Source organism: Ranitomeya variabilis, chromosome 2, assembly GCF_051348905.1.
Source record: "Ranitomeya variabilis isolate aRanVar5 chromosome 2, aRanVar5.hap1, whole genome shotgun sequence".
In the NCBI taxonomy this organism is placed as follows: domain Eukaryota; kingdom Metazoa; phylum Chordata; class Amphibia; order Anura; family Dendrobatidae; genus Ranitomeya; species Ranitomeya variabilis.
The window spans coordinates 461,174,826-461,198,153 of record NC_135233.1 but is presented as its reverse complement, the minus strand read 5'-3'; the positions used below and the strand labels follow the sequence as shown (position 1 = coordinate 461,198,153).

The 23,328-nt window shown below is 47.0% G+C and overlaps 2 protein-coding genes across 5 annotated transcripts in view; one reads left to right on the top strand and one right to left on the bottom strand.

Moving 5' to 3' along the window:
- LOC143806684 (uncharacterized) overlaps nucleotides 1–16,722 on the bottom strand; it is a 72,013-nt gene extending 55,291 nt beyond the window's left edge. Inside the window, exons 1-2 of the transcript XR_013221536.1 lie at nucleotides 16,204–16,722; nucleotides 7,689–7,756 (exon numbers count right to left, since the gene is read on the bottom strand). The gene's annotated coding sequence lies outside the window, so the exon portion shown is untranslated. The remainder of the gene's footprint in view (nucleotides 1–7,688; nucleotides 7,757–16,203) is intronic.
- Nucleotides 1–20,901, top strand: part of LOC143806683 (uncharacterized) — a 55,846-nt gene extending 34,945 nt beyond the window's left edge. For all 4 annotated transcript variants that reach the window (XM_077287482.1, XM_077287479.1, XM_077287480.1 and 1 more), the window contains exons 4-6: nucleotides 2,654–2,713; nucleotides 6,507–6,689; nucleotides 20,110–20,901. In XM_077287482.1, the coding sequence (XP_077143597.1) occupies nucleotides 2,654–2,713; nucleotides 6,507–6,689; nucleotides 20,110–20,294 (428 nt within the window). In that variant the 3' untranslated portion in view covers nucleotides 20,295–20,901. The remainder of the gene's footprint in view (nucleotides 1–2,653; nucleotides 2,714–6,506; nucleotides 6,690–20,109) is intronic.
- The last annotated feature ends 2,427 nt before the right edge of the window (nucleotides 20,902–23,328 follow it).

Genomic DNA, 23,328 nt, shown 5'->3' with positions numbered 1-23,328 from the left:
TATATATGCATTATACGTGATCCATATGGTATTGTGCTGCTCTAGGGAGGTGAGAGACGTATGGTGGAAGGAGCAGGGTGACAGGAGCACAGTATTTCAGGACAGCAGTGTACTGGTCTGTGGGTGGGAGGGTGTGCTCACACTCACACGCTCGCAACTGTATACTTATAGCCTTTACTGGCTATTAAAATGGGGGACACCCCCCCAAAAAAGACGTGGGGCCCCCTTATAATTAATAACCATCAAATATTATTCAGACAGCTGCGGGCTGACATTAATAGCCTAGGAAGGGGCCATGGATACTGTCCCCCCCCCCCCAGGCTAAAAACATCAGCTCTCAGCCGCCTTTTACATGCGCCTTTTCTGGCGCTTTGCCTGGCAATTTCCACTTACCCTGTAGCGGTAGCAAGTGGGGTTCATATTTGTGGGGTTAATGTCACCTCCATATTGTCCGGTGACATCAAGCCCACGGCTTAGTAATGGAGAGGCGTCTATAAGGCACCCATCCATTACTAATCCTATAGTTGTATTGTAAATAAAGACTCGGCCAGAATAAAGTCCTTTATTAATCTTTTTTAAACCATACCGAACGCATAATCCTCGACTCCCTCATCTCCCACAACAAAAATAATAAACCACATTGAGGAAAGACACGCAGGGGGGAGAGGAGTGCATAGGAGAGGATTAGATACTGACTGCTGAGCCGTGTATCTAATCCTGGCCTGTGTGATACCGACAGCTGAGCCGTGTATCTAATCCTGTCCTGTGTGATACCGACTGCTGAGCCGTGTATCTAATCCTGTCCTGTGATACCGACTGCTGAGCCGTGTATCTAATCCTGTCCTATGTGATACCGACTGCTGAGCCGTGTATCTAATCCTGTCCTGTGTGATACTGACTGCTGAGGACACAGTACACGGGACAGGATTAGCTACCCAGGACAGAGGTAGCAGTGGTAGGTGTATATAGAGGCAGGTAGCAGTGGTATATAGAGGCAGATAGTGGTATACAGAGGCAGGCAGGCAGTGGTATACAGAGGCAGGCAGGCAGGGGTATACAGAGGCAGGCAGGCAGGGGTATACAGAGGCAGGCAGGGGTATACAGAGGCAGGCAGGCAGTGGTATACAGAGGCAGGCAGGCAGTGGTATACAGAGGCAGGCAGGCAGTGGTATACAGAGGCAGGCAGACAGTGGTATACAGAGGCAGGCAGGCAGTGGTATACAGAGGCAGGCAGGCAGGCAGTGGTATACAGAGGCAGGCAGAGAGTGGTATACAGAGGCAGGCAGAGAGTGGTATACAGAGGCAGGCAGTGGTATACAGAGGCAGGCAGTGGTATACAGAGGCAGGCAGGCAGTGGTATACAGAGGCAGGCAGACAGTGGTATACAGAGGCAGGCAGTGGTATACAGAGGCAGGCAGTGGTATACAGAGGCAGGCAGTGGTATACAGAGGCAGGCAGGCAGGTAGCAGTGGTATACAGAGGCAGGCAGGCAGTGGTATACAGAGGCAGGCAGACAGTGGTATACAGAGGCAGGCAGTGGTATACAGAGGCAGGCAGGCAGGTAGCAGTGGTATACAGAGGCAGGCAGGCAGTGGTATACAGAGGCAGGCAGTGGTATACAGAGGCAGGCAGGCAGGTAGCAGTGGTATACAGAGGCAGGCAGGCAGTGGTATACAGAGGCAGGCAGTGGTATACAGAGGCAGGCAGTGGTATACAGAGGCAGGCAGGCAGTGGTATACAGAGGCAGGCAGTGGTATATAGGGGCAGGCAGTGGTATACAGAGGCAGGCAGTGGTATACAGAGGCAGGCAGGCAGGGGTATACAGAGGCAGGCAGACAGTGGTATACAGAGGCAGGCAGTGGTATACAGAGGCAGGCAGGCAGGGGTATACAGAGGCAGGCAGGCAGGGGTATACAGAGGCAGGCAGGCAGGGGTATACAGAGGCAGGCAGTGGTATACAGAGGCAGGCAGTAGTATATAGGGGCAGGCAGTGCTAGGTGGTATATAGGGGCTGGTAGCAGTGGTAGATGCATAAGAAAATAAAAACGCTGTACTTACCTTCTTTCCTCTACCAGGAAGTGCTGAGTCATGTTCAGGGCAGAGCAGTGTGACGATCTCCCTGCTCTGCTCTGAACAGGTCTGCAGTGATTGCAGCCTGTAATGTAATACTAAGTACAGGCTGCAATCACAGCTCCTCGCTGCAGATATTTACCCTGGACCCTCGGCAGCAGCTTCTCCCAGCAGCAGCTTCTGCCATCGCACGCACTGAGCTGTGTGTGCGATGGCAGAGGGAAATAAACAAAATGGCCGCGATCTCCTCTCACAGCTGTGACGCGGCAGCTCAGTGGGCGTGGCCAAGTCACAGCTGAGAGGCAGGAGATGGGGTCGGAGCCCGACCGTTGGCTCCTATGTACATGGCTGCCGTAAGTGAGGTGTGCAAGTGTCGTGCCCAGACACTTACACCCACACTAATGAAAATGGCGGCCTCCAGTGGTGAATGTAAAAGTGAATAAATAAAAAAGTATGAAAGAGGTACATTTACTTTTGTATTAAAAATAATTGATTGTATAATCAATAATTATTAATACAAAAACTAAAATCACGGCACCCTCCCTTTAAGTATTAAATACTCATTTTTAACTTTTTTTTGCAGTGGGTGTGTGTCTCGGGATTACTGTGCTATGTGTACTCGGGGTTTCTTTCATCATCATTGGTAAGTTACGGAGTTCTTAAGTTATAAGAAGTATATATGAGAATATATGGGGGGTGGTTGTAAAGAGATGATAAAAGTCTAAAAATGGCAAATATAAATTTGAGCAAATTGATTTGCAGGACCCCTGTCCAACGGCCACATCGGTAGTCCGTGAGTGCTGGATCAGAGTCCCGGGCACCTACTCCCACCTGCAGACATCTTGGGGTCCTCTTCTGATTAGTAAGTCCAGTATGATGTAACCATTGCAATGCAATGTTAGCATGGTGTCACGCTGGGCCTGCTAATCAGAAGGGGCACCGGGGTGTCAGCAGGTAGGGCTCATACTCAGTTGCGTGAAATACGGCCGAGTCTCGCATGGTAACACCTGGCTCTGCCGCCGGCCCTTGGGTGCGGAGCATGCAGCTTCATGTATTGCTATGCGGCCGCACGCTCCGCTCTGGAGTGCCGGCGGCAGAGCCGGGTTTTAACATGCGAGACTCGGCCGTATTTCACACAAGTGAGTATGAGCCCGTAGAAGGCTCAGGGCTGTGGTTGAGCGCTCACGGACTACCGGCATGACCGCTAGACCAGAGATCTGTAAATCCTTTTGCTCAACTCTAGTAAATGTGTGATATTTACCATAGCTAAGGGTTAAAGGGTTTTTGTAATTTCCTTTATTCAGCCACGCTCGTGAATGATTGACAGTTTAGACCATGGTTAGCCCAAACTGCGTACTCTTCGGAGGAGAGCAATGGCTGTAAAGCTTTCTGGATCCAGCAATCATACCAGATTCGGAGCAGCTTGTAAGCCCTGCACTCCTTGCCTAACAGACCGACCACCGCTGATAGACTGTAGATGTGGTCGGTAACCTCGTCATCGAGCAGCAAACAATACAATTAACAATAAGAAAAATGAAATTTTTGGAAATAGATGTTTGTTTTTACAAGTACTTTGCAGTCTGGTACGACTACAACTAGAGATATTAACTAAGGGCAACGAAGTGCCCACCGAGATCCTAATAAAGATCATTTCAAGATATACACAGGATACTGGACAGAAAACTAGGGATCTAAAGGAGGAATTAGCACAGAAGAAACAGATGCTTGTTACTTCTCAGCCCATGAGCACAATAATAATAATCTGGCACGGCACAGAGAGAAATTATATTTGCCAAAGCGGAGACTCATAGTCTTTTAGGACACAAACATGTTGTCTCTAAGGCTGGAAATGCAAATGGTAAAACGGGGGTAGAGTGATTTTTGTTGTTTTTTTTTTTTTTAATAAACTCCTGTCCACAGCTGAGAGACTGCAGCTATTGCTTCCCTCTTTATATAAAAGTACCTAAAAGAACGTAAATTGTGCAAAGTTTTATTCCTTACAGAAGCCAACTTTCCTTGAAGTTAGTCATTCTAAAACTGAAATGTCTGACTGTTTTTGGAAACGTTTTTTTTTTCTATTGTTTAATTTTTGGAAATGGACAAATAGATTGAAAATATAGATAGATTTAAACAATCGTTTCAATGTCCCTTCAAAAACATATTCCTAAGCTTTACAGACTTTGGAAGTAATTTAATGCTATCATTATCACACATTGCGAAGAAATCGCTCCTTTTTTTTTTTTTTTTAGCTGCAAACAATTTAAGAATTAATTTGGTAAACTTTGGCGCAAAATTCAGTCTTAGTGTGTGTGTAGTAGAGGCTCTGTACTTGCCATGTTTTATGTTTGCTACAAGATGAGAAATGTTGCTGCTTTTATTAAAAAAAAATTAGTTCTCTGGAAAAGTATTTGCCCTTTTCTGATGTCTTCCATTCCTGCTTCTTTTCTTTAACAATATTGATTTTGGAAGTTTAAACAAAATTATTATATAAAAACAATCCTGAGTAAGCACCCGAGGATTTCCACCTGCATTTATTTAACCACACTGCACCATTTATTTACTTTTCCCACATTTCAATATATGACTCTAAAGGTACCGTCACATTAAGCGACGCTGCAGCGATATCGACAACGATGCCGATCGCTGCAGCGTCGCTGTGTGGTCGCTGGAGAGCTGTCACACAGACGGCTCTCCAGCGACCAACGATGCCGAAGTCCCCGGGTAACCAGGGTAAACATCGGGTTACTAAGCGCAGGGCCGCGCTTAGTAACCCGATGTTTACCCTGGTTACCAGTGTAAATGTAAAAAAAAACAAACGCTACATACTTACATTGCCGTGTCTGTCGCGTCCCCCGGCGTCCACTTCCCTGCACTGTGTAAGCGCCGGCCCTAAAGCACAGCGGTGACGTCACCGCTGTGCTTTGCTTTCCGGCCGGCACTGACACATTCAGTGCAAGAAGCTCTGAGCAGCAGCGCGGACGCCGGGGGACGTGACAGACATCAGATGGTGAGTATGTAGTGTTTTTTTTTTAACTTTTACAATGGTAACCAGGGTAAATATCGGGTTACTAAGCGCGGCCCTGCGCTTAGTAACCCGATAATTACCCTGGTTACCATTGTAAAACATTGCTGGCATCGTTGCTTTTGATGTCAAACATGACGATACACGCCGATCTGACGACCAAATAAAGTTCTGGACTTTCAGCAACGACCAGCGATATCACAGCAGGATACTGATCGTTGGTGTGTGTCAAACACAACGATATCGCTATCCAGGACGCTGCAACGTCACGGATCGCTATCGTTATCGTTGTTAAGTCGCTCAATGTGAAGGTACCTTTAGTAAGACTTGGGGCTTCCTTGCTCCTTCCTTATTAGACTCCGCTGAGAGAGATTAGATCTTATCACAGCGTGAAGGAAAAGTTTCCCAATAATATTTTGGACTTTAACATGTTTAAAGGAGTTGTCCAGCCTTAGGCTACAAGTCTGCAGTCACTACGGGAGCAGCGGGCGAGTTAATATATGATTTGCATACATGCGGTCACATGCACACTAGCAGTGTATTGAGTGAGGCTGGACATGTCTAGTCGGAATGTAGCCGGAAGTATGTAAATCACATACTTTTGCTCACGTGATAAACCACTCCCGTCACTGGTACCGGAGAATCCTGATAAGAGCGTTGTGAGGATTCACAAGTCTGCAGTTGCATAACGCAACTGCAATCTTGTATCCTAAAGCCAGTTAACCCCTTTAAATCTTTGTTCCCATGGGCGAGTAAGTCTGGCAGTGGCTTATTCTTTTACTCACCGAGTTGGAAGAAATGTTGCCGCTGTTATTTGACGGATAGCAATCTAAAGTGTAGGGCTTGCTTTAGTATTTTAAAAAGACCGGGGGAAACCCAATTAATATTTTAGAATGACCTACTCAGATGATTGATGGGTTTTGTGTAGGGGACACTTTGTTATGATCTGATTGTCAAGGGACACTTCTAACAAGTAGGGATGGTCCAAAAAAATCTATCCCCAAAAATTGTCTAGAATCAATGTAAAGTCATTGAAACAGAGCAGTCAGCTGTCGACACGTAGACAAGGCTTATAAATGATTAAGGGAGAGACACTTATTAAGCAAAGCCATTGGATGGCCTTTTTCTCTAGTTCTACTTGGGTGAGTACCAAGTTCTAGGAGTCCTAAAAATTCATTTGTGCTAATATTGTAAAATAGTATCTGCAATTATCAATAGTTGGGAGCGAGAGAACCATTGGTTAGGAAACATTCCCCTACCCTAATATACATTCCCTGCTACAAATATTTAATAGCCATAGACGTCATGAAGCGGAGCTATACTTTTTCAGAGCACCTTAGATATAAGTCCCAATTGGTTAAGTTTTTTGGATATTTTGTACTTGGAGTGGCATTAATGACTTGCCTTCACACAGGGACATACTACTTGGGTGAGTGTGCGCTGGAGAAACACATCCCTGTCTACGTGCTGGTGCAAGGAGTACTATTCCTGTTAATTGGATGCGCACTTGTGACGCTACTGTCACATGACAAGTTAATCTTGTTTTTCTTCTTGTCCTCCACGTTGTCCATCTTCTGGTTCTGCTGGCTGATAACAGGTAAGAACACGAGATCGGATCAAACTGACATGATCACAACCAAAGAGATATTTGCTGCCATCTTTCTCTCTTACAACATACAGAAAATAGTTGATTTACCGTATATACTCGAGTATAAGCCGACCCGAGAATAAGCCGACCCCCCCCTAATTTTGCCACAAAAAACTGGGAAAACTTATTGACTCGAGTATAAGCCTAGGGTAGGAAATGCAGCAGCTACCGGTGAATTTCAAAAATAAAAATAGATGCTCCATACCGTTCATTATTGCCCCATAGATGCTCCATATAAAGCTGTGCCACATATAATGCTCCATACCGTTGATTATTGCCCCATAGATGCTCCATAGAAAGCTGTGCCATATATAATGCTCTGCACTGTTCATTATGGCCCAGGGGTGGGATTCAAATTTTTAACAACAGGTCCTCTAAGTCGCGGCGGCCTGAATTTTGGCCACGCCCATTTTCAATAACCCCGCCCATACTAATAAGCCACGCCCAGTGGCACGATTCATATTTTTGGAAGCATGCGAGCAGGTCTGAGAGTGCTGGAGCGCATACCTGCGCTCCTGTTACAGAGCCCGCCCCGACCGCAGGTGTCCTAAACGGGACTCAGAGAGGCAGCGCGATGCTGCCTCTTTGAGTCCCGTTCAGGACACTTGCGGTTGACTCCGGGCTTTGAACAGGAGCGCAGGTATGCGCTCCCTCCAGCACTCTCAGACCCGCTCGCAGGGCAGGTTTGACAGCCGCTTTGCTGCGATTATACGCACCGTATAATCGCAGCAAAATTGTCCGTGTGCGCCTGCCCTTAGGTAAACCTGCATTCGCAGGGGGTTGGACCCGATGGCCCTTGAGGTCCCTTCCAACTCTACAATTTTATAATTCTAAGAATGCTAGCACCAAAGAACAGGGCGCTGATACTGTATATGGGAGAGGGGTGTTATACGGGTTGTGTACTACAGCTCTGCATTTCTCTATACATTATTCAAGGACCAAACAAACCTTGAGGAGTCTTCCATGATGTCAACGTGGCATCCACTGTGTTTCTAGCCAGCAGCTTCAGCTGGTAGCTAAAAATAAGAGAGAAAGTGTTAGGGGCACTGTGATGTCTATATGAACACGATCGTGTCATATACACATCAGCTTATCCCTCCTATATAGTCCATGACTGGCTGCCACATCCAACAGGGCCCAGGGAAGGCTAGAGGGCTGCAGGGCAAAGGAGGAGGCTAGTGGGGACTGGGTGCTGCAGGGCCCAGGAGGGAGGCTACAGAGTCCAGCGGGAGGCTAGTGGGACTGGGGGCTGCAGGGCCCAGGGGGGAGGCTACAGAGTCCAGCGGGAGGCTAGTGGGACTGGGGGCTGCAGGGCCCAGGGGGAGGCTAGTGGGGACTTGGGGCTGCAGGGTGTTATGGTTCTCAATGGCAAGAGAACATAGCCCAGCAAACATACGAACTAGCTCTTGGAAGGATGGAAACTAAACTGACCATGAACTAAACCTGCCGCACAACTAACAGTAGCCGGGTAGCGTAGCCTGCGTTTTATCCCTAGACGCCCAGCGCCGGCCGGAGGACTAACTAATCCTGGCAGAGGAAAATATAGTCCTGGCTCACCTCTAGAGAAATTTCCCCGAAAAGCAGACAGAAGCCCCCACAAATATTGGCGGTGATTTTAGATGAAATGACAAACGTAGTATGAAAATAGGTTTAGCAAAATTGAGGTCCGCTTACTAGATAGCAGGAAGACAGAAAGGGTTTTCAGCTGACCATGAAAGTGCCCTATCAAAATACCATCCTGAAATTACTTTAAGACTCTAGTATTAACTCATAACATCAGAGTGGCAATTTCAGATCACAAGAGCTTTCCAGACACAGAAACGAAACTACAGCTGTGAACTGGAACAAAATGCAAAAACAAACAAGGACTAAGTCCAACTTAGCTGGGAGTTGTCTAGAAGCAGGAACATGCACAGAAAGGCTCCTGATTACAATGTTGACCGGCATGGAAGTGACAGAGGAGCAAGGCTAAATAGCGACTCCCACATCCTGATGGAAACAGGTGAACAGAGAGGATGATGCACACCAGTTCAATTCCACCAGTGGCCACCGGGGGAGCCCAAAATCCAATTTCACAACAGTACCCCCCCCTCAAGGAGGGGGCACCGAACCCTCACCAGAACCACCAGGGCGATCAGGATGAGCCCTATGAAAGGCACGGACCAAATCGGAGGCATGAACATCAGAGGCAGTCACCCAAGAATTATCCTCCTGACCGTATCCCTTCCATTTGACCAGATACTGGAGTTTCCGTCTGGAAACACGGGAGTCCAAGATTTTTTCCACAACGTACTCCAACTCGCCCTCAACCAACACCGGAGCAGGAGGCTCAACGGAAGGCACAACCGGTACCTCATACCTGCGCAATAATGACCGATGAAAAACATTATGAATAGAAAAAGATGCAGGGAGGTCCAAACGGAAGGACACAGGGTTAAGAATCTCCAATATCTTGTACGGGCCGATGAACCGAGGCTTAAACTTGGGAGAAGAAACCCTCATAGGGACAAAACGAGAAGACAACCACACCAAGTCCCCAACACAAAGCCGAGGACCAACCCGACGCCGGCGGTTGGCAAAAAGCTGAGTCTTCTCCTGGGACAACTTCAAATTGTCCACTACCTGCCCCCAAATCTGATGCAACCTCTCCACCACAGCATCCACTCCAGGACAATCCGAAGATTCCACCTGACCAGAAGAAAATCGAGGATGAAACCCCGAATTACAGAAAAAGGGAGACACCAAGGTGGCAGAACTGGCCCGATTATTGAGGGCAAACTCCGCTAAAGGCAAAAAAGCAACCCAATCATCCTGATCTGCAGACACAAAACACCTCAAATATGTCTCCAAGGTCTGATTCGTCCGCTCGGTCTGGCCATTAGTCTGAGGATGGAAAGCAGACGAGAAAGACAAATGTATGCCCATCCTAGCACAGAATGCTCGCCAAAATCTAGACACGAATTGGGTACCTCTGTCAGAAACAATATTCTCCGGAATACCATGCAAACGGACCACATTTTGAAAAAACAGAGGAACCAACTCGGAAGAAGAAGGCAACTTAGGCAGGGGAACCAAATGGACCATCTTAGAGAAACGATCACACACCACCCAGATGACAGACATCTTCTGAGAAACAGGAAGATCCGAAATAAAATCCATCGAGATGTGCGTCCAGGGCCTCTTCGGGATAGGCAAGGGCAACAACAATCCACTAGCCCGAGAACAACAAGGCTTGGCCCGAGCACAAACGTCACAAGACTGCACGAAGCCTCGCACATCTCGAGACAGGGAAGGCCACCAGAAGGACCTTGCCACCAAATCCCTGGTACCGAAGATTCCAGGATGACCTGCCAACGCAGAAGAATGAACCTCAGAAATGACTTTACTGGTCCAATCATCAGGAACAAACAGTCTACCAGGTGGGCAACGATCAGGTCTATCCGCCTGAAACTCCTGCAAGGCCCGCCGCAGGTCTGGAGAAACGGCAGACAATATCACTCCATCCTTAAGGATACCTGTAGGTTCAGAATTACCAGGGGAGTCAGGCTCAAAACTCCTAGAAAGGGCATCCGCCTTAACATTCTTAGAACCCGGCAGGTAGGACACCACAAAATTAAACCGAGAGAAAAACAACGACCAGCGCGCCTGTCTAGGATTCAGGCGTCTGGCGGACTCAAGATAAATTAGATTTTTGTGGTCAGTCAATACCACCACCTGATGTCTAGCCCCCTCAAGCCAATGACGCCACTCCTCAAAAGCCCACTTCATGGCCAAAAGCTCCCGATTCCCAACATCATAATTCCGCTCGGCGGGCGAAAATTTACGCGAGAAAAAAGCACAAGGTCTCATCACAGAGCAATCGGAACTTCTCTGCGACAAAACCGCCCCAGCTCCGATTTCAGAAGCGTCGACCTCAACCTGAAAAGGAAGAGCAACATCAGGCTGACGCAACACAGGGGCGGAAGAAAAGCGGCGCTTAAGCTCCCGAAAGGCCTCCACAGCAGCAGGGGACCAATCAGCAACATCAGCACCCTTCTTAGTCAAATCAGTCAATGGTTTAACAACATCAGAAAAACCAGCAATAAATCGACGATAAAAGTTAGCAAAGCCCAAAAATTTCTGAAGACTCTTAAGAGAAGAGGGTTGCGTCCAATCACAAATAGCCTGAACCTTGACAGGATCCATCTCGATGGAAGAGGGGGAAAAAATATATCCCAAAAAGGAAATCTTTTGAACCCCAAAAACGCACTTAGAACCCTTCACACACAAGGAATTATACCGCAAAACCTGAAAAACCCTCCTGACCTGCTGGACATGAGAGTCCCAGTCATCCGAAAAAATCAAAATATCATCCAGATACACAATCATAAATTTATCCAAATAATCACGGAAAATGTCATGCATAAAGGACTGAAAGACTGAAGGGGCATTTGAAAGACCAAAAGGCATCACCAAATACTCAAAGTGGCCCTCGGGCGTATTAAATGCGGTTTTCCACTCATCCCCCTGCTTAATTCGCACCAAATTATACGCCCCACGAAGATCTATCTTAGAGAACCACTTGGCCCCCTTTATGCGAGCAAACAAATCAGTCAGCAGTGGCAACGGATATTGATATTTAACCGTGATTTTATTCAAAAGCCGATAATCAATGCACGGCCTCAAAGAGCCATCTTTCTTAGCCACAAAGAAAAAACCGGCTCCTAAGGGAGATGACGAAGGACGAATATGTCCCTTTTCCAAGGACTCCTTTATATATTCTCGCATAGCAGCATGTTCAGGCACAGACAGATTAAATAAACGACCCTTAGGGTATTTACTACCCGGAATCAAATCTATGGCACAATCGCACTCCCGGTGCGGAGGTAATGAACCAAGCTTAGGTTCTTCAAAAATGTCACGATATTCAGTCAAGAATTCAGGAATCTCAGAGGGAATAGATGATGAAATGGAAACCACAGGTACGTCCCCATGCGTCCCCTTACATCCCCAGCTTAACACAGACATAGCTTTCCAGTCAAGGACTGGGTTATGAGATTGCAGCCATGGCAATCCAAGCACCAACACATCATGTAGGTTATACAGCACAAGAAAGCGAATAATCTCCTGGTGATCCGGATTAATCCGCATAGTTACTTGTGTCCAGTATTGTGGTTTATTGCTAGCCAATGGGGTGGAGTCAATCCCCTTCAGGGGTATAGGAGTTTCAAGAGGCTCCAAATCATACCCACAGCATTTGGCAAAGGACCAATCCATAAGACTCAAAGCGGCGCCAGAGTCGACATAGGCATCCACGGTAATAGATGAAAAAGAACAAATCAGGGTCACAGATAGAATAAACTTAGACTGTAAAGTGCCAATTGAAACAGACTTATCAAGCTTCTTAGTACGCTTAGAGCATGCTGATATAACATGAGTTGAATCACCGCAATAGAAGCACAACCCATTTTTTCGTCTAAAATTCTGCCGTTCACTTCTGGACAGAATTCTATCACATTGCATATTCTCTGGCGTCTTCTCAGTAGACACCGCCAAATGGTGCACAGGTTTGCGCTCCCGCAGACGCCTATCGATCTGGATAGCCATTGTCATGGACTCATTCAGACCCGCAGGCACAGGGAACCCCACCATAACATCCTTAATGGCATCAGAGAGACCCTCTCTGAAATTCGCCGCCAGGGCGCACTCATTCCACTGAGTAAGCACAGCCCATTTACGGAATTTCTGGCAGTATATTTCAGCTTCGTCTTGCCCCTGAGATAGGGACATCAAGGCCTTTTCCGCCTGAAGTTCTAACTGAGGTTCCTCATAAAGCAACCCCAAGGCCAGAAAAAACGCATCCACATTGAGCAACGCAGGATCCCCTGGAGCCAATGCAAAAGCCCAATCCTGAGGGTCGCCCCGGAGCAAAGAAATCACAATCCTGACCTGCTGAGCAGGATCTCCAGCAGAGCGAGATTTCAGGGACAAAAACAACTTGCAATTATTTTTGAAATTTTGAAAGCAAGATCTATTCCCCGAGAAAAATTCAGGCAAAGGAATTCTAGGTTCAGATATAGGAACATGAACAACAAAATCTTGTAAGTTTTGAACTTTCGTGGTGAGATTATTCAAACCTGCAGCTAAACTCTGAATATCCATTTTAAACAGGTGAACACAGAGCCATTCCAGGATTAGAAGGAGAGAGAGAGAGAGAGAGAGAGGCTGCAATATAGGCAGACTTGCAAGAGATTCAATTACAAGCACACTCAGAACTGAGAAAAAAAAAAAAAAAAAAAAATCTTCAGCAGACTTCTCTTTTCTCTGTCAATTAATTTAACCCTTTAGGGCCGGTCAAACTGTTATGGTTCTCAATGGCAAGAGAACATAGCCCAGCAAACATACGAACTAGCTCTTGGAAGGATGGAAACTAAACTGACCATGAACTAAACCTGCCGCACAACTAACAGTAGCCGGGTAGCGTAGCCTGCGTTTTATCCCTAGACGCCCAGCGCCGGCCGGAGGACTAACTAATCCTGGCAGAGGAAAATATAGTCCTGGCTCACCTCTAGAGAAATTTCCCCGAAAAGCAGACAGAAGCCCCCACAAATATTGGCGGTGATTTTAGATGAAATGACAAACGTAGTATGAAAATAGGTTTAGCAAAATTGAGGTCCGCTTACTAGATAGCAGGAAGACAGAAAGGGCACTTTCATGGTCAGCTGAAAACCCTATCAAAATACCATCCTGAAATTACTTTAAGACTCTAGTATTAACTCATAACATCAGAGTGGCAATTTCAGATCACAAGAGCTTTCCAGACACAGAAACGAAACTACAGCTGTGAACTGGAACAAAATGCAAAAACAAACAAGGACTAAGTCCAACTTAGCTGGGAGTTGTCTAGAAGCAGGAACATGCACAGAAAGGCTCCTGATTACAATGTTGACCGGCATGGAAGTGACAGAGGAGCAAGGCTAAATAGCGACTCCCACATCCTGATGGAAACAGGTGAACAGAGAGGATGATGCACACCAGTTCAATTCCACCAGTGGCCACCGGGGGAGCCCAAAATCCAATTTCACAACAGCAGGGCCCAGGGGGAGGCTAGAGGGCTGCAGGGCCCAGGGGGAGGCTGGTGGGGACTTGGGGCTGCAGGGCCCAGGGGGAGGCTACAGGGCTGCAGGGCCCAGGGGGAGGCTAGTGGGGACTTGGGGCTGCAGGGCCCAGGGGGAGGCTAGAGGGCTGCAGGGCCCAGGGGGAGGCTGGTGGGGACTTGGGGCTGCAGGGCCCAGGGGGAGGCTACAGGGCTGCAGGGCCCAGGGGGAGGCTAGAGGGCTGCAGGGCCCAGGGGGGAGGCTGGTGGGGACTTGGGGCTGCAGGGCCCAGGGGGAGGCTACAGGGCGCCTCCCCTCTATAATACTATCTACAAGGCACAAATACCGCCACACCATGACCAGATGACATATTACCACCACAGTGATCGAATAATATCAAATACAAGGAACAAATACAAAAACATCATGACCAGACCACATATTACCACCACATAGTGACTGAATACTATAGTACTGATCAATAATAAAAAAAAAACCCACAATACTATCACCATAAGTGCCATTATACACAGGAGATCTGTACTTAGTATGCAGTGTCTGTGTACAGGTAATCCAGTGATCACCAGTGACATTATACACAGGAGCTCTGTATATAGTCTATAGGTAATCCAGTGATCACCAGTGACATTATACACAGGACCTCTGTATATAGTGTATGGGTAATACAGTGATCACCAGTGACATTATACACAGGACCTCTGTACAGGTCCTTCTCAAAAAATTAGCATATAGTGTTAAATTTCATTATTTACCATAATGTAATGATTACAATGAAACTTTCATATATTATAGATTCATTATCCACCAACTGAAATTTGTCAGGTCTTTTATTGTTTTAATACTGATGATTTTGGCCTACAACTCCTGATAACCCAAAAAACCTGTCTCAATAAATTAGCATATTTCACCCGTCCAATCAAATAAAAGTGTTTTTTAATAACAAACAAAAAAACCATCAAATAATAATGTTCAGTTATGCACTCAATACTTGGTCGGGAATGCTTTGGCAGAAATGACTGCTTCAATGCGGCGTGGCATGGAGGCAATCAGCCTGTGACACTGCTGAGATGTTATGGAGGCCCAGGATGCTTCAATAGCGGCCTTAAGCTCATCCAGAGTGTTGGGTCTTGCGTCTCTCAACTTTCTCTTCACAATATCCCACAGATTCTCTATGGGGTTCAGGTCAGGAGAGTTGGCAGGCCAATTGAGCACAGTAATACCATGGTCAGTAAACCATTTACCAGTGGTTTTGGCACTGTGAGCAGGTGCCAGGTCGTGCTGAAAAATGAAATCTTCATCTCCATAAAGCATTTCAGCCGATGGAAGCATGAAGTGCTCCAAAATCTCCTGATAGCTAGCTGCATTGACCCTGCCCTTGATGAAACACAGTGGACCAACACCAGCAGCTGACATGGCACCCCACACCATCACTGACTGTGGGTACTTGACACTGGACTTCAGGCATTTTGGCATTTCCTTCTCCCCAGTCTTCCTCCAGACTCTGGCACCTTGATTTCCGAATGACATGCAAAATTTGCTTTCATCAGAAAAAAGTACTTGGGACCACTTAGCAACAGTCCAGTGCTGCTTCTCTGTAGCCCAGGTCAGGCGCTTCTGCCGCTGTTTATGGTTCAAAAGTGGCTTTACCTGGGGAATGCGGCACCTGTAGCCCATTTCCTGCACACGCCTGTGCACGGTGGCTCTGGATGTTTCCACACCAGACTCAGTCCACTGCTTCCTCAGGTTCCCCAAGGTCTGGAATCGGTCCTTCTCCACAATCTTCCTCAGGGTCCGGTCACCTCTTCTCGTTGTACAGCGTTTTCTGCCACATTGTTTCCTTCCAACAGACTTACCATTGAGGTGCCTTGATACAGCACTCTGGGAACAGCCTATTTGTTGAGAAATTTCTTTCTGGGTCTTACCCTCTTGCTTGAGGGTGTCAATGATGGCCTTCTTGACATCTGTCAGGTCGCTAGTCTTACCCATGATGGGGGTTTTGAGTAATGAACCAGGCAGGGAGTTTTTAAAAGCCTCAGGTATCTTTTGCATGTGTTTAGAGTTAATTAGTTGATTCAGAAGATTAGGGTAATAGGTAGTTTAGAGAACCTTTTCTTGATATGCTAATTTATTGAGACAGGTTTTTTGGGTTTTCAGGAGTTGTATGCCAAAATCATCAGTATTAAAACAATAAAAGACCTGACAAATTTCAGTTTGTGGATAATGAATCTATAATATATGAAAGTTTAATTGTAATCATTACATTATGGTAAATAATGAAATTTAACACTATATGCTAATTTTTTGAGAAGGACCTGTATATAGTATACAGTGTATAGTGTCAGTGTATAGGTAACACACTGACTCACCAGTGACGTCTCTAGGTGAAGTCCTTCATCTTTCATCCCGCACAGACCGCCATCACTTCATCCAGCCAGGACTCGTCTCTGCAGGAAATAACACAGTTATCTCGAGTTCCACTTGCAGAACACATTACTTAATTTTCCCAACTTTTACATTACACCACACGAAGAAGGCGACAGTGTCACTGTACACAGTAATAGGACTGCCCCTCCATTTAAAACAGTGTACTCAAAAAATAAAATAAATACATCACTGCAGTAATAATATCCCTTAATTAGCCCCCTATGGTAATAATATTCGCCATCCTAGCCCCTGTGTGTCTCATTCCTGGCGTCAGCCATATGTTCTCCCATCCTGCCCTAATGAGTATCCATCCTGCCCCATATGATCTTCCCATCCTGCCCCATCTGTCTCCATCGTATCCATCCTGCCCCATGATCCTGCCCCATCTGTCTCCAATCCTGCCTCCAGTGTCTCCAGTCATGCCGCCATGTCTGTCATCCTGCCCCCTGTGTCTCCAATCATGCCCCGTTTCTCCATTCTGCCCCTGTGTCCAGCAATCTGCCCGTGTCCAGCTTTCTACCCCCGTGTCCAGCTTTCTGCCCCCCTGTGTCGAGCTTTCTGCCCCCGTGTCCAGCTTTCTGCCCCCCTGTGTCCAGCTTTCTGCCCCAGTGTCCAGCTTTCTGCCCCAGTGTCCAGCTTTCTGCCCACATGTCCAGCTTTCTGCCCCAGCGTCCAGCTTTCAGCCCCAGCGTCCAGCTTTCAGCCCCAGCGTCCATCGTTCTGCCCCAGCGTCCAGCTTTCTGACCCCGTGTCCAGCTTTCTGACCCCGTTTCCAGCTTTCTGCCCCCCTGTGTCCAGCTTTCTGCCCCCGTGTCCAGCTTTCTGCCCCAGCGTCCAGCTTTCAGCCCCAGCGTCCAGCGTTCTGCCCCAGCGTCCAGCGTTCTGCCCCAGCGTCCATCGTTCTGCCCCAGCGTCCAGCTTTCTGACCCCGTGTCCAGCTTTCTGACCCCGTTTCCAGCTTTCTGCCCCCCTGTGTCCAGCTTTCTGCCCCCGTGTCCAGCTTTCTGCCCCAGCGTCCAGCTTTCAGCCCCAGCGTTCTGCCCCAGCGTCCTGCCCCAGCGTCCATCGTTCTGCCCCAGCGTCCAGCGTTCTGCCCCAGCGTCCATCGTTCTGCCCCAGCGTCCAGCTTTCTGACCCCAGTGTCCAGCTTTCTGCCCCTGTGTCCAGCTTTCTGCCCCCGTGTCCAGCTTTCTGCCCCTGTGTCCAGCTTTCTGCCCCCCTGTGTCCAGCTTTCTGCCCAATGTCCAGCTTTCTGCCCCCCTGTGTCCAGCTTTCTGCCCCAGTGTCCAGCTTTCTGCCCCCGAGTCCAGCTTTCTGCCCCAGCGTCCAGCTTTCAGCCCCAGCGTCCAGCGTTCTGCCCCAGCGTCCATCGTTCTGCCCCAGCGTCCAGCTTTCTGACCCCCTGTGTCCAGCTTTCTGACCCCCTGTTTCCAGCTTTCTGCCCCCCTGTGTCCAGCTTTCTGCCCTGGGCCCCCCCGATCGCCGCTCTCAATAAAAAAAAAAAAGTTCTGCTTACCTGACCACGATCCTGCTCTCTCTGGTTATCGGTGGGGGCGGCCATCTTCCTGAGGCCGCGCGTGCGCAGGTGGAGTGCTCTGCTGACCGGGGCTTCAGGAAAATGGCCGCGGGATGCCGCGCATGCGCAGATGGAGATCGCGGCGGCCATTTTTCTGAAGCCGAGATGCGAACAGGGTAAATTCTGCGCCGCCGGCGACCCGCCCCCCGTATTGTGCCGCCCCCCGCATTGTGCCGCCCGGGGCGGCCCGCCCCCCCCGCTTCCTACGCCACTGCCAGTGGTAACCATTTTGAAAATTTCTATCTGCCAGCGTTCCGGTAATTGAAAATGGCATTTTCAATTACCGGAACGCTGGCAGATAGAAATTTGAGTAAACGGCTGCCCCGTACCGGGTCGTACCGGCTGAATCCCACCCCTGTTATGGCCCCATAGAAAGCTGTGCCATATATAATGCTCTGCACCGTTCATTATGGCCCCATAGATGCTCCATAGAAAGCTGTGCCATATATAATGCTCTGCACCGTTCATTATGGCCCCATAGATGCTCCATAGAAAGCTGTGCCATATATAATGCTCTGCACCGTTCATTATGGCCCCATAGATGCTCCATAGAAAGCTGTGCCATATATAATGCTCTGCACCGTTGATTATTGCCCCATAGATACTCCATATAAAGCTGTGCAATATATAATGCGGCTGCTGCTGCAATAAAAAAAAATCACATACTCACTTCTCTTCGCTCAGGACGCCGGCGCTTTACCTGCTCCTCGTGCGGCTCCGTCTCCAGCACTGACGCTCAGCAGAGGGCGCGCACTGACTACGTCACTGCGCCCTCTGACTTGAGCGTCACAGCCAGAGGACGCTGATGACGGAGCCGCACCGGAACGAGGAGCGGTAAATATCGCGCAGAGCTGCGCAGCGCTGTACACTCACCTACTGCTGGCGCGTCTCTGCTTCTTCCAGCGCTGCATCTTCTTCCTGTATTGAGCGGTCACCGTTACTGCTCATTACCGAAATTAATATGCGGCTCCACCTCTATGGGAGGTGGAGTCGCATATTCATTTCGGTAAGGAGCGGGACCATGTGACCGCTCAGTACAGGAAGAATATGCAGCGCTGGAAGAAAAGGGGACGCGCAGGGACCGCGCCAGCAGTAGGTGAGTATAATTAGATAGCCCCCGCCCCCCTCCCCTGCCAACCCCCAGGTATGACTCGAGTATAAACCGAGAGGGGGACTTTCAGCCCAAAAAAATGGGCTGAAAATGTCAGCTTATACTTGAGTATATACGGTAATATTCTAGGCTTAAACTTTGAGTTTTTTAAGTATTTGATGACATGTAAAAAGAATTTGGAAAAGTATTTGTATGGCTAGAGTAGAGGTGATGAACATTAAATTACATTGTGTAAAAGGTGTCCATCTGCTTTCTATATGCAAAAGATTCCAACTATCTAGGAAATAGTTTTCATTAAACATTTCTGTCAATTTTACTGTTGTAACTTCTTGACATAGCCGACTGTCCTGTTGCTTCTGGGAGCACAGCACAACTGGCAGTATTACCTCTTCCTGCTCTCCTTCACATCAGTGTTAGTGATCACAGCAAGGAGGAGAGGAAGCAGTACACAGCAGATCAGAGAGGGGAGCACACCAGTGGAAGGATCTCCTTTGTTTGCAAAACTTTTCCAAGTGTTGTGCCTCTTTGCACAACCACACCAGTTGAGAAAGATTCAAGCTGTGCTTTCTTCTCCAAGAAAGATCTACTCATCTACTACGCTTAGCTAGCGCTCTCCCTCTTTCTCCCCTCGTCCTCTCTTTTCCAGGATGTTATTCACACAACGCACCATCTGTGAATTATTGGACTCCTACTAACAAGTACTGTGCACACGTGTGATCATGTTTTGCCAGATTTCATCACATGCAAACTTTATTCCCCCCCCCCCCCCAAAAAAAAAAAGATCTTTCATCTCTTCTCTCCAACGAATGCTGGGGGAGAAGAGATGAATTCCGCCTTCAGCACCACATGCGGGGGGACGGCGCTTAGTGTAGCGCTGTCTCTCCTGCACAGTCCGTGTGGTCCTCGGGCGGCACACGGATGCCGCACGTATGTGCCACTTGAGCACACGGACATACGGACACGGATATCTCCGGTACCGGTTTTTCCGGTACCGGAAATATCAGGACGTGTGAAAGAGCCCTAAAGCATACACTACACCATTTACCTTATAATTATAAATTGGCTATCATAACCTTTAGAGCAATTAGTACACCGTTATTGCAATGTTTTTTGTGTCCTGAAAGTGTTATTTGCATCTAATTGTAATTTTTTTTCTTCTAGGAAGCATTTGGGTTTTCCGTCACTACCTCTCGTACGATGGGCAGTGCCATGATGTTGTGTACCTCTTTGCATTTTGGACCCTTATTGTACAATACATTGGGCTAGCAATCGCATTTTTGGCATCGGTTATCTACTGCTGCTTTTTTTGCATCATGTTGTGGGCTTGTTTGGCTGTCAATGGCTAAAACGCAAAAGAAGGGAAGAAACTGGGTTAAGTCATACTTTTCACGTTTTGATACTGAATTCTGGAATAAAGCTATATCAGCGGATTGAGAAAAGGCTCAACATCAGAAGAACATGGGATTCAATCTGAATACGGTTCAAAAAAACGCATTAAAAAGCCATTTCAATGATCTTGGAAGGGCTGAAATTTGTTCTAATAATGCAGCAATCCTGCTAATCTACCGTGGATGATTTCACATGGCGCCAACAAAACTGTAATGTTCTGTTTAGCATGGCTGATCATCGAAATGATCCGAAAAAAGAACAAAAACCAGCAATATAGTCAGTGACCAAACGAAGCTGTGTGATGTATGCTGCTACTGACTAGGGGCGACTGAAACTCGTCTTTGTGAAACTCGAATGCATTTGTTTACAACAAGCTGAAGAAAAAAAAAAAACTATTTAAGGAGGGGTATCCAAAGCCTCGATATCGCAACACTGTGCATGAATGCTACTTATATTTTTTTCTTTGCACTTTAATGGCTTCTCATGGAAAATGGACAATAATTTGCTTGTTGCATTTCAGTTCATACGTTTTCAACTGTAATAAAAACCAGCATTTTGTACATAGATTTTTCTATCGTCAGCCTTAAATAATGCCACCGAGGTGGCCACTAAATATGTTCATTGTTACATGGGAAAAACAGACAGACAATCCTAAAAAAAGTGATGACCATTCTTAAAAGGGAATCTGTCACCATAATTTCCACATATAAAGTACGGCCACCACCTTTAGGGTGTGTGCACACGATGCAGATTTAGTGCAGAACTGCACTGCGATTTACAGTACAATATAAATCAATGTGAAAAAAAAAGCTGTGCACATGGTGCAGAAAAATCTGCGCAGAAACGCTGCAGATTAAGAAGTGTATGTCGCTTCTTTTGTGCAGTTCTGCAGCTTTTCTGCACCCCTCCATGATAAAAATCTGCACAAAAACTGCATCAAATCTGCACCTGCGTTTTCTGCCAGGAGATGCAGATTTAGTGCAGAAAATTCTGCACCACATTTCCTACGTGTGCACATACAGTCATGGCCAAAAGTATTCACACCCCTGCAATTCTGTCAGATAATACTCAGTTTCTTCCTGAAAATGATTGCAAACACAAATTCTTTGGTCTTATTATCTTCATTTAATTTGTCTTAAATGAAAAAACACAAAAGAGAATGAAGCAAAAGGCAAAACATTGATCATTTCACACAAAACTCCAAAAATGGGCCAGACAAAAGTATTGGCACCCTCAGCCTAATACTTGGTTGCACAACCTTTAGCCAAAATAACTGCGACCAACCGCTTCCGGTAACCATCAATGAGTTTCTTACAATGCTCTGCTGGAATTTTAGACCATTCTTCTTTGGCAAACTGCCCCAGGTCCCTGATATTTGAAGGGTGCCTTCTCCAACATGCCATTTTTAGATCTCTCAGGTGTTCTATGGGATTCAGGTCTGGACTCATTGCTGGCCACCTTAGAAGTCTCCAGTGCTTTCTCTCAAACCATTTTCTAGTGCTTTTTGAAGTGTGTTTTGGGTCATTGTCCTGCTGGAAGACACATGACCTCTGAGGGAGACCCAGCTTTCTCACAATGGGCCCTACATTATGCTGCAAAATTTGTTGGTAGTCTTCAGACTTCATAATGCCATGCACACGGTCAAGCAGTCCAGTGCCAGAGGCAGCAAAGCAACCCCAAAACATTAGGGAACCTCCACCATGTTTGACTGTAGAGACCATGTTCTTTTCTTTGAATGCCTCTTTTTTTCTCCTGTAAACTCTATGTCGATGCCTTTGCCCAAAAAGCTCTACTTTTGTCTCATCTGACCAGAGAACATTCTTCCAAAACGTTTTAGGCTTTTTCAGGTAAGTTTTGGCAAACTCCAGTTTGGCTTTTTTATGTCACGGGGTAAGAAGAGGGGTCTTCCTGGGTCTCCTACCATACAGTCCCTTTTCATTCAGACACCGACGGATAGTACGGGTGACACTGTTGTACCCTCGGACTGCAGGGCAGCTGGAACTTGTTTGGATGTTAGTCGAGGTTCTTTATCCAACATCCGCACAATCTTGCGTTGAAATCTCTTGTAAATTTTTCTTTTCCGTCCACATCTAGGGAGGTTAGCCACATGCCATGGGCTTTAAACTTCTTGATGATACTGCGCACGGTAGACACAGGAACATTCAGGTCTTTGGAGATGGACTTGTAGTCTTGAGATTGCTCATGCTTCCTCACAATTTGGTTTCTCAAGTCCTCAGACAGTTCTTTGGTCTTCTTTCTTTTCTCCATGCTCAATGTGGTACACACAAGGACACAGGTTGAGTGTTGTGAATTCTGTTCTTGGGCTCCCTCCTGTGGTTATGAATGGTACTTTTGGGAGTTCTGCCCTTGGGCTCCCTCTGGTGGTTTCGAGTGGAACTGCTGCTCCTGGAGTCTGGCCTGGCAGTTGCTTTCACTAATCGGCTTCCCTGGCCTTGCTATTTAACTGGGCTCTGGTCTGTAATTCAAGCCAGCTGTCAATGTTTTTCTGGGTTAGACTCAGTCCTCTCTTTGGAATTCTCTGATGGCCTGTCCATGTCAGCATAAGATAAGTTCTTGCTAGTTCTTGTACTTGCTGTTCAGTTCAAAGTTATGTCTCTTTTTGTCCAGCTTGTCATTATGAAATATTCAGGCTAGCTGGAAGCTCTGGGGAAGCAGATTTGCCCCTCCACACCGTGAGTCGGTGTGGAGGTTATTTTTTGTAAACTCTGCGTGGATTTTTTAGTTTTTAATACTGACCGCACAGTATCCTTTTCTATTTCTGTCTATTTAGTCAGAATTGGTCTCCTTTGCTAAAATCTGTTTTCATCTCTGTGTGTGTCATTTCCCTCTCCACTCACAGTCAATATTTGTGGGGGGCTATCTTTCCTTTTGGGAATTTCTCTGAGGCGAGATAGTTTTCTATTTCCATCTTTAGGGGTAGTTAGTTCTTAGGCTGTGACGAGGCGTCTAGGGAGTGACAGGAACGTCCCA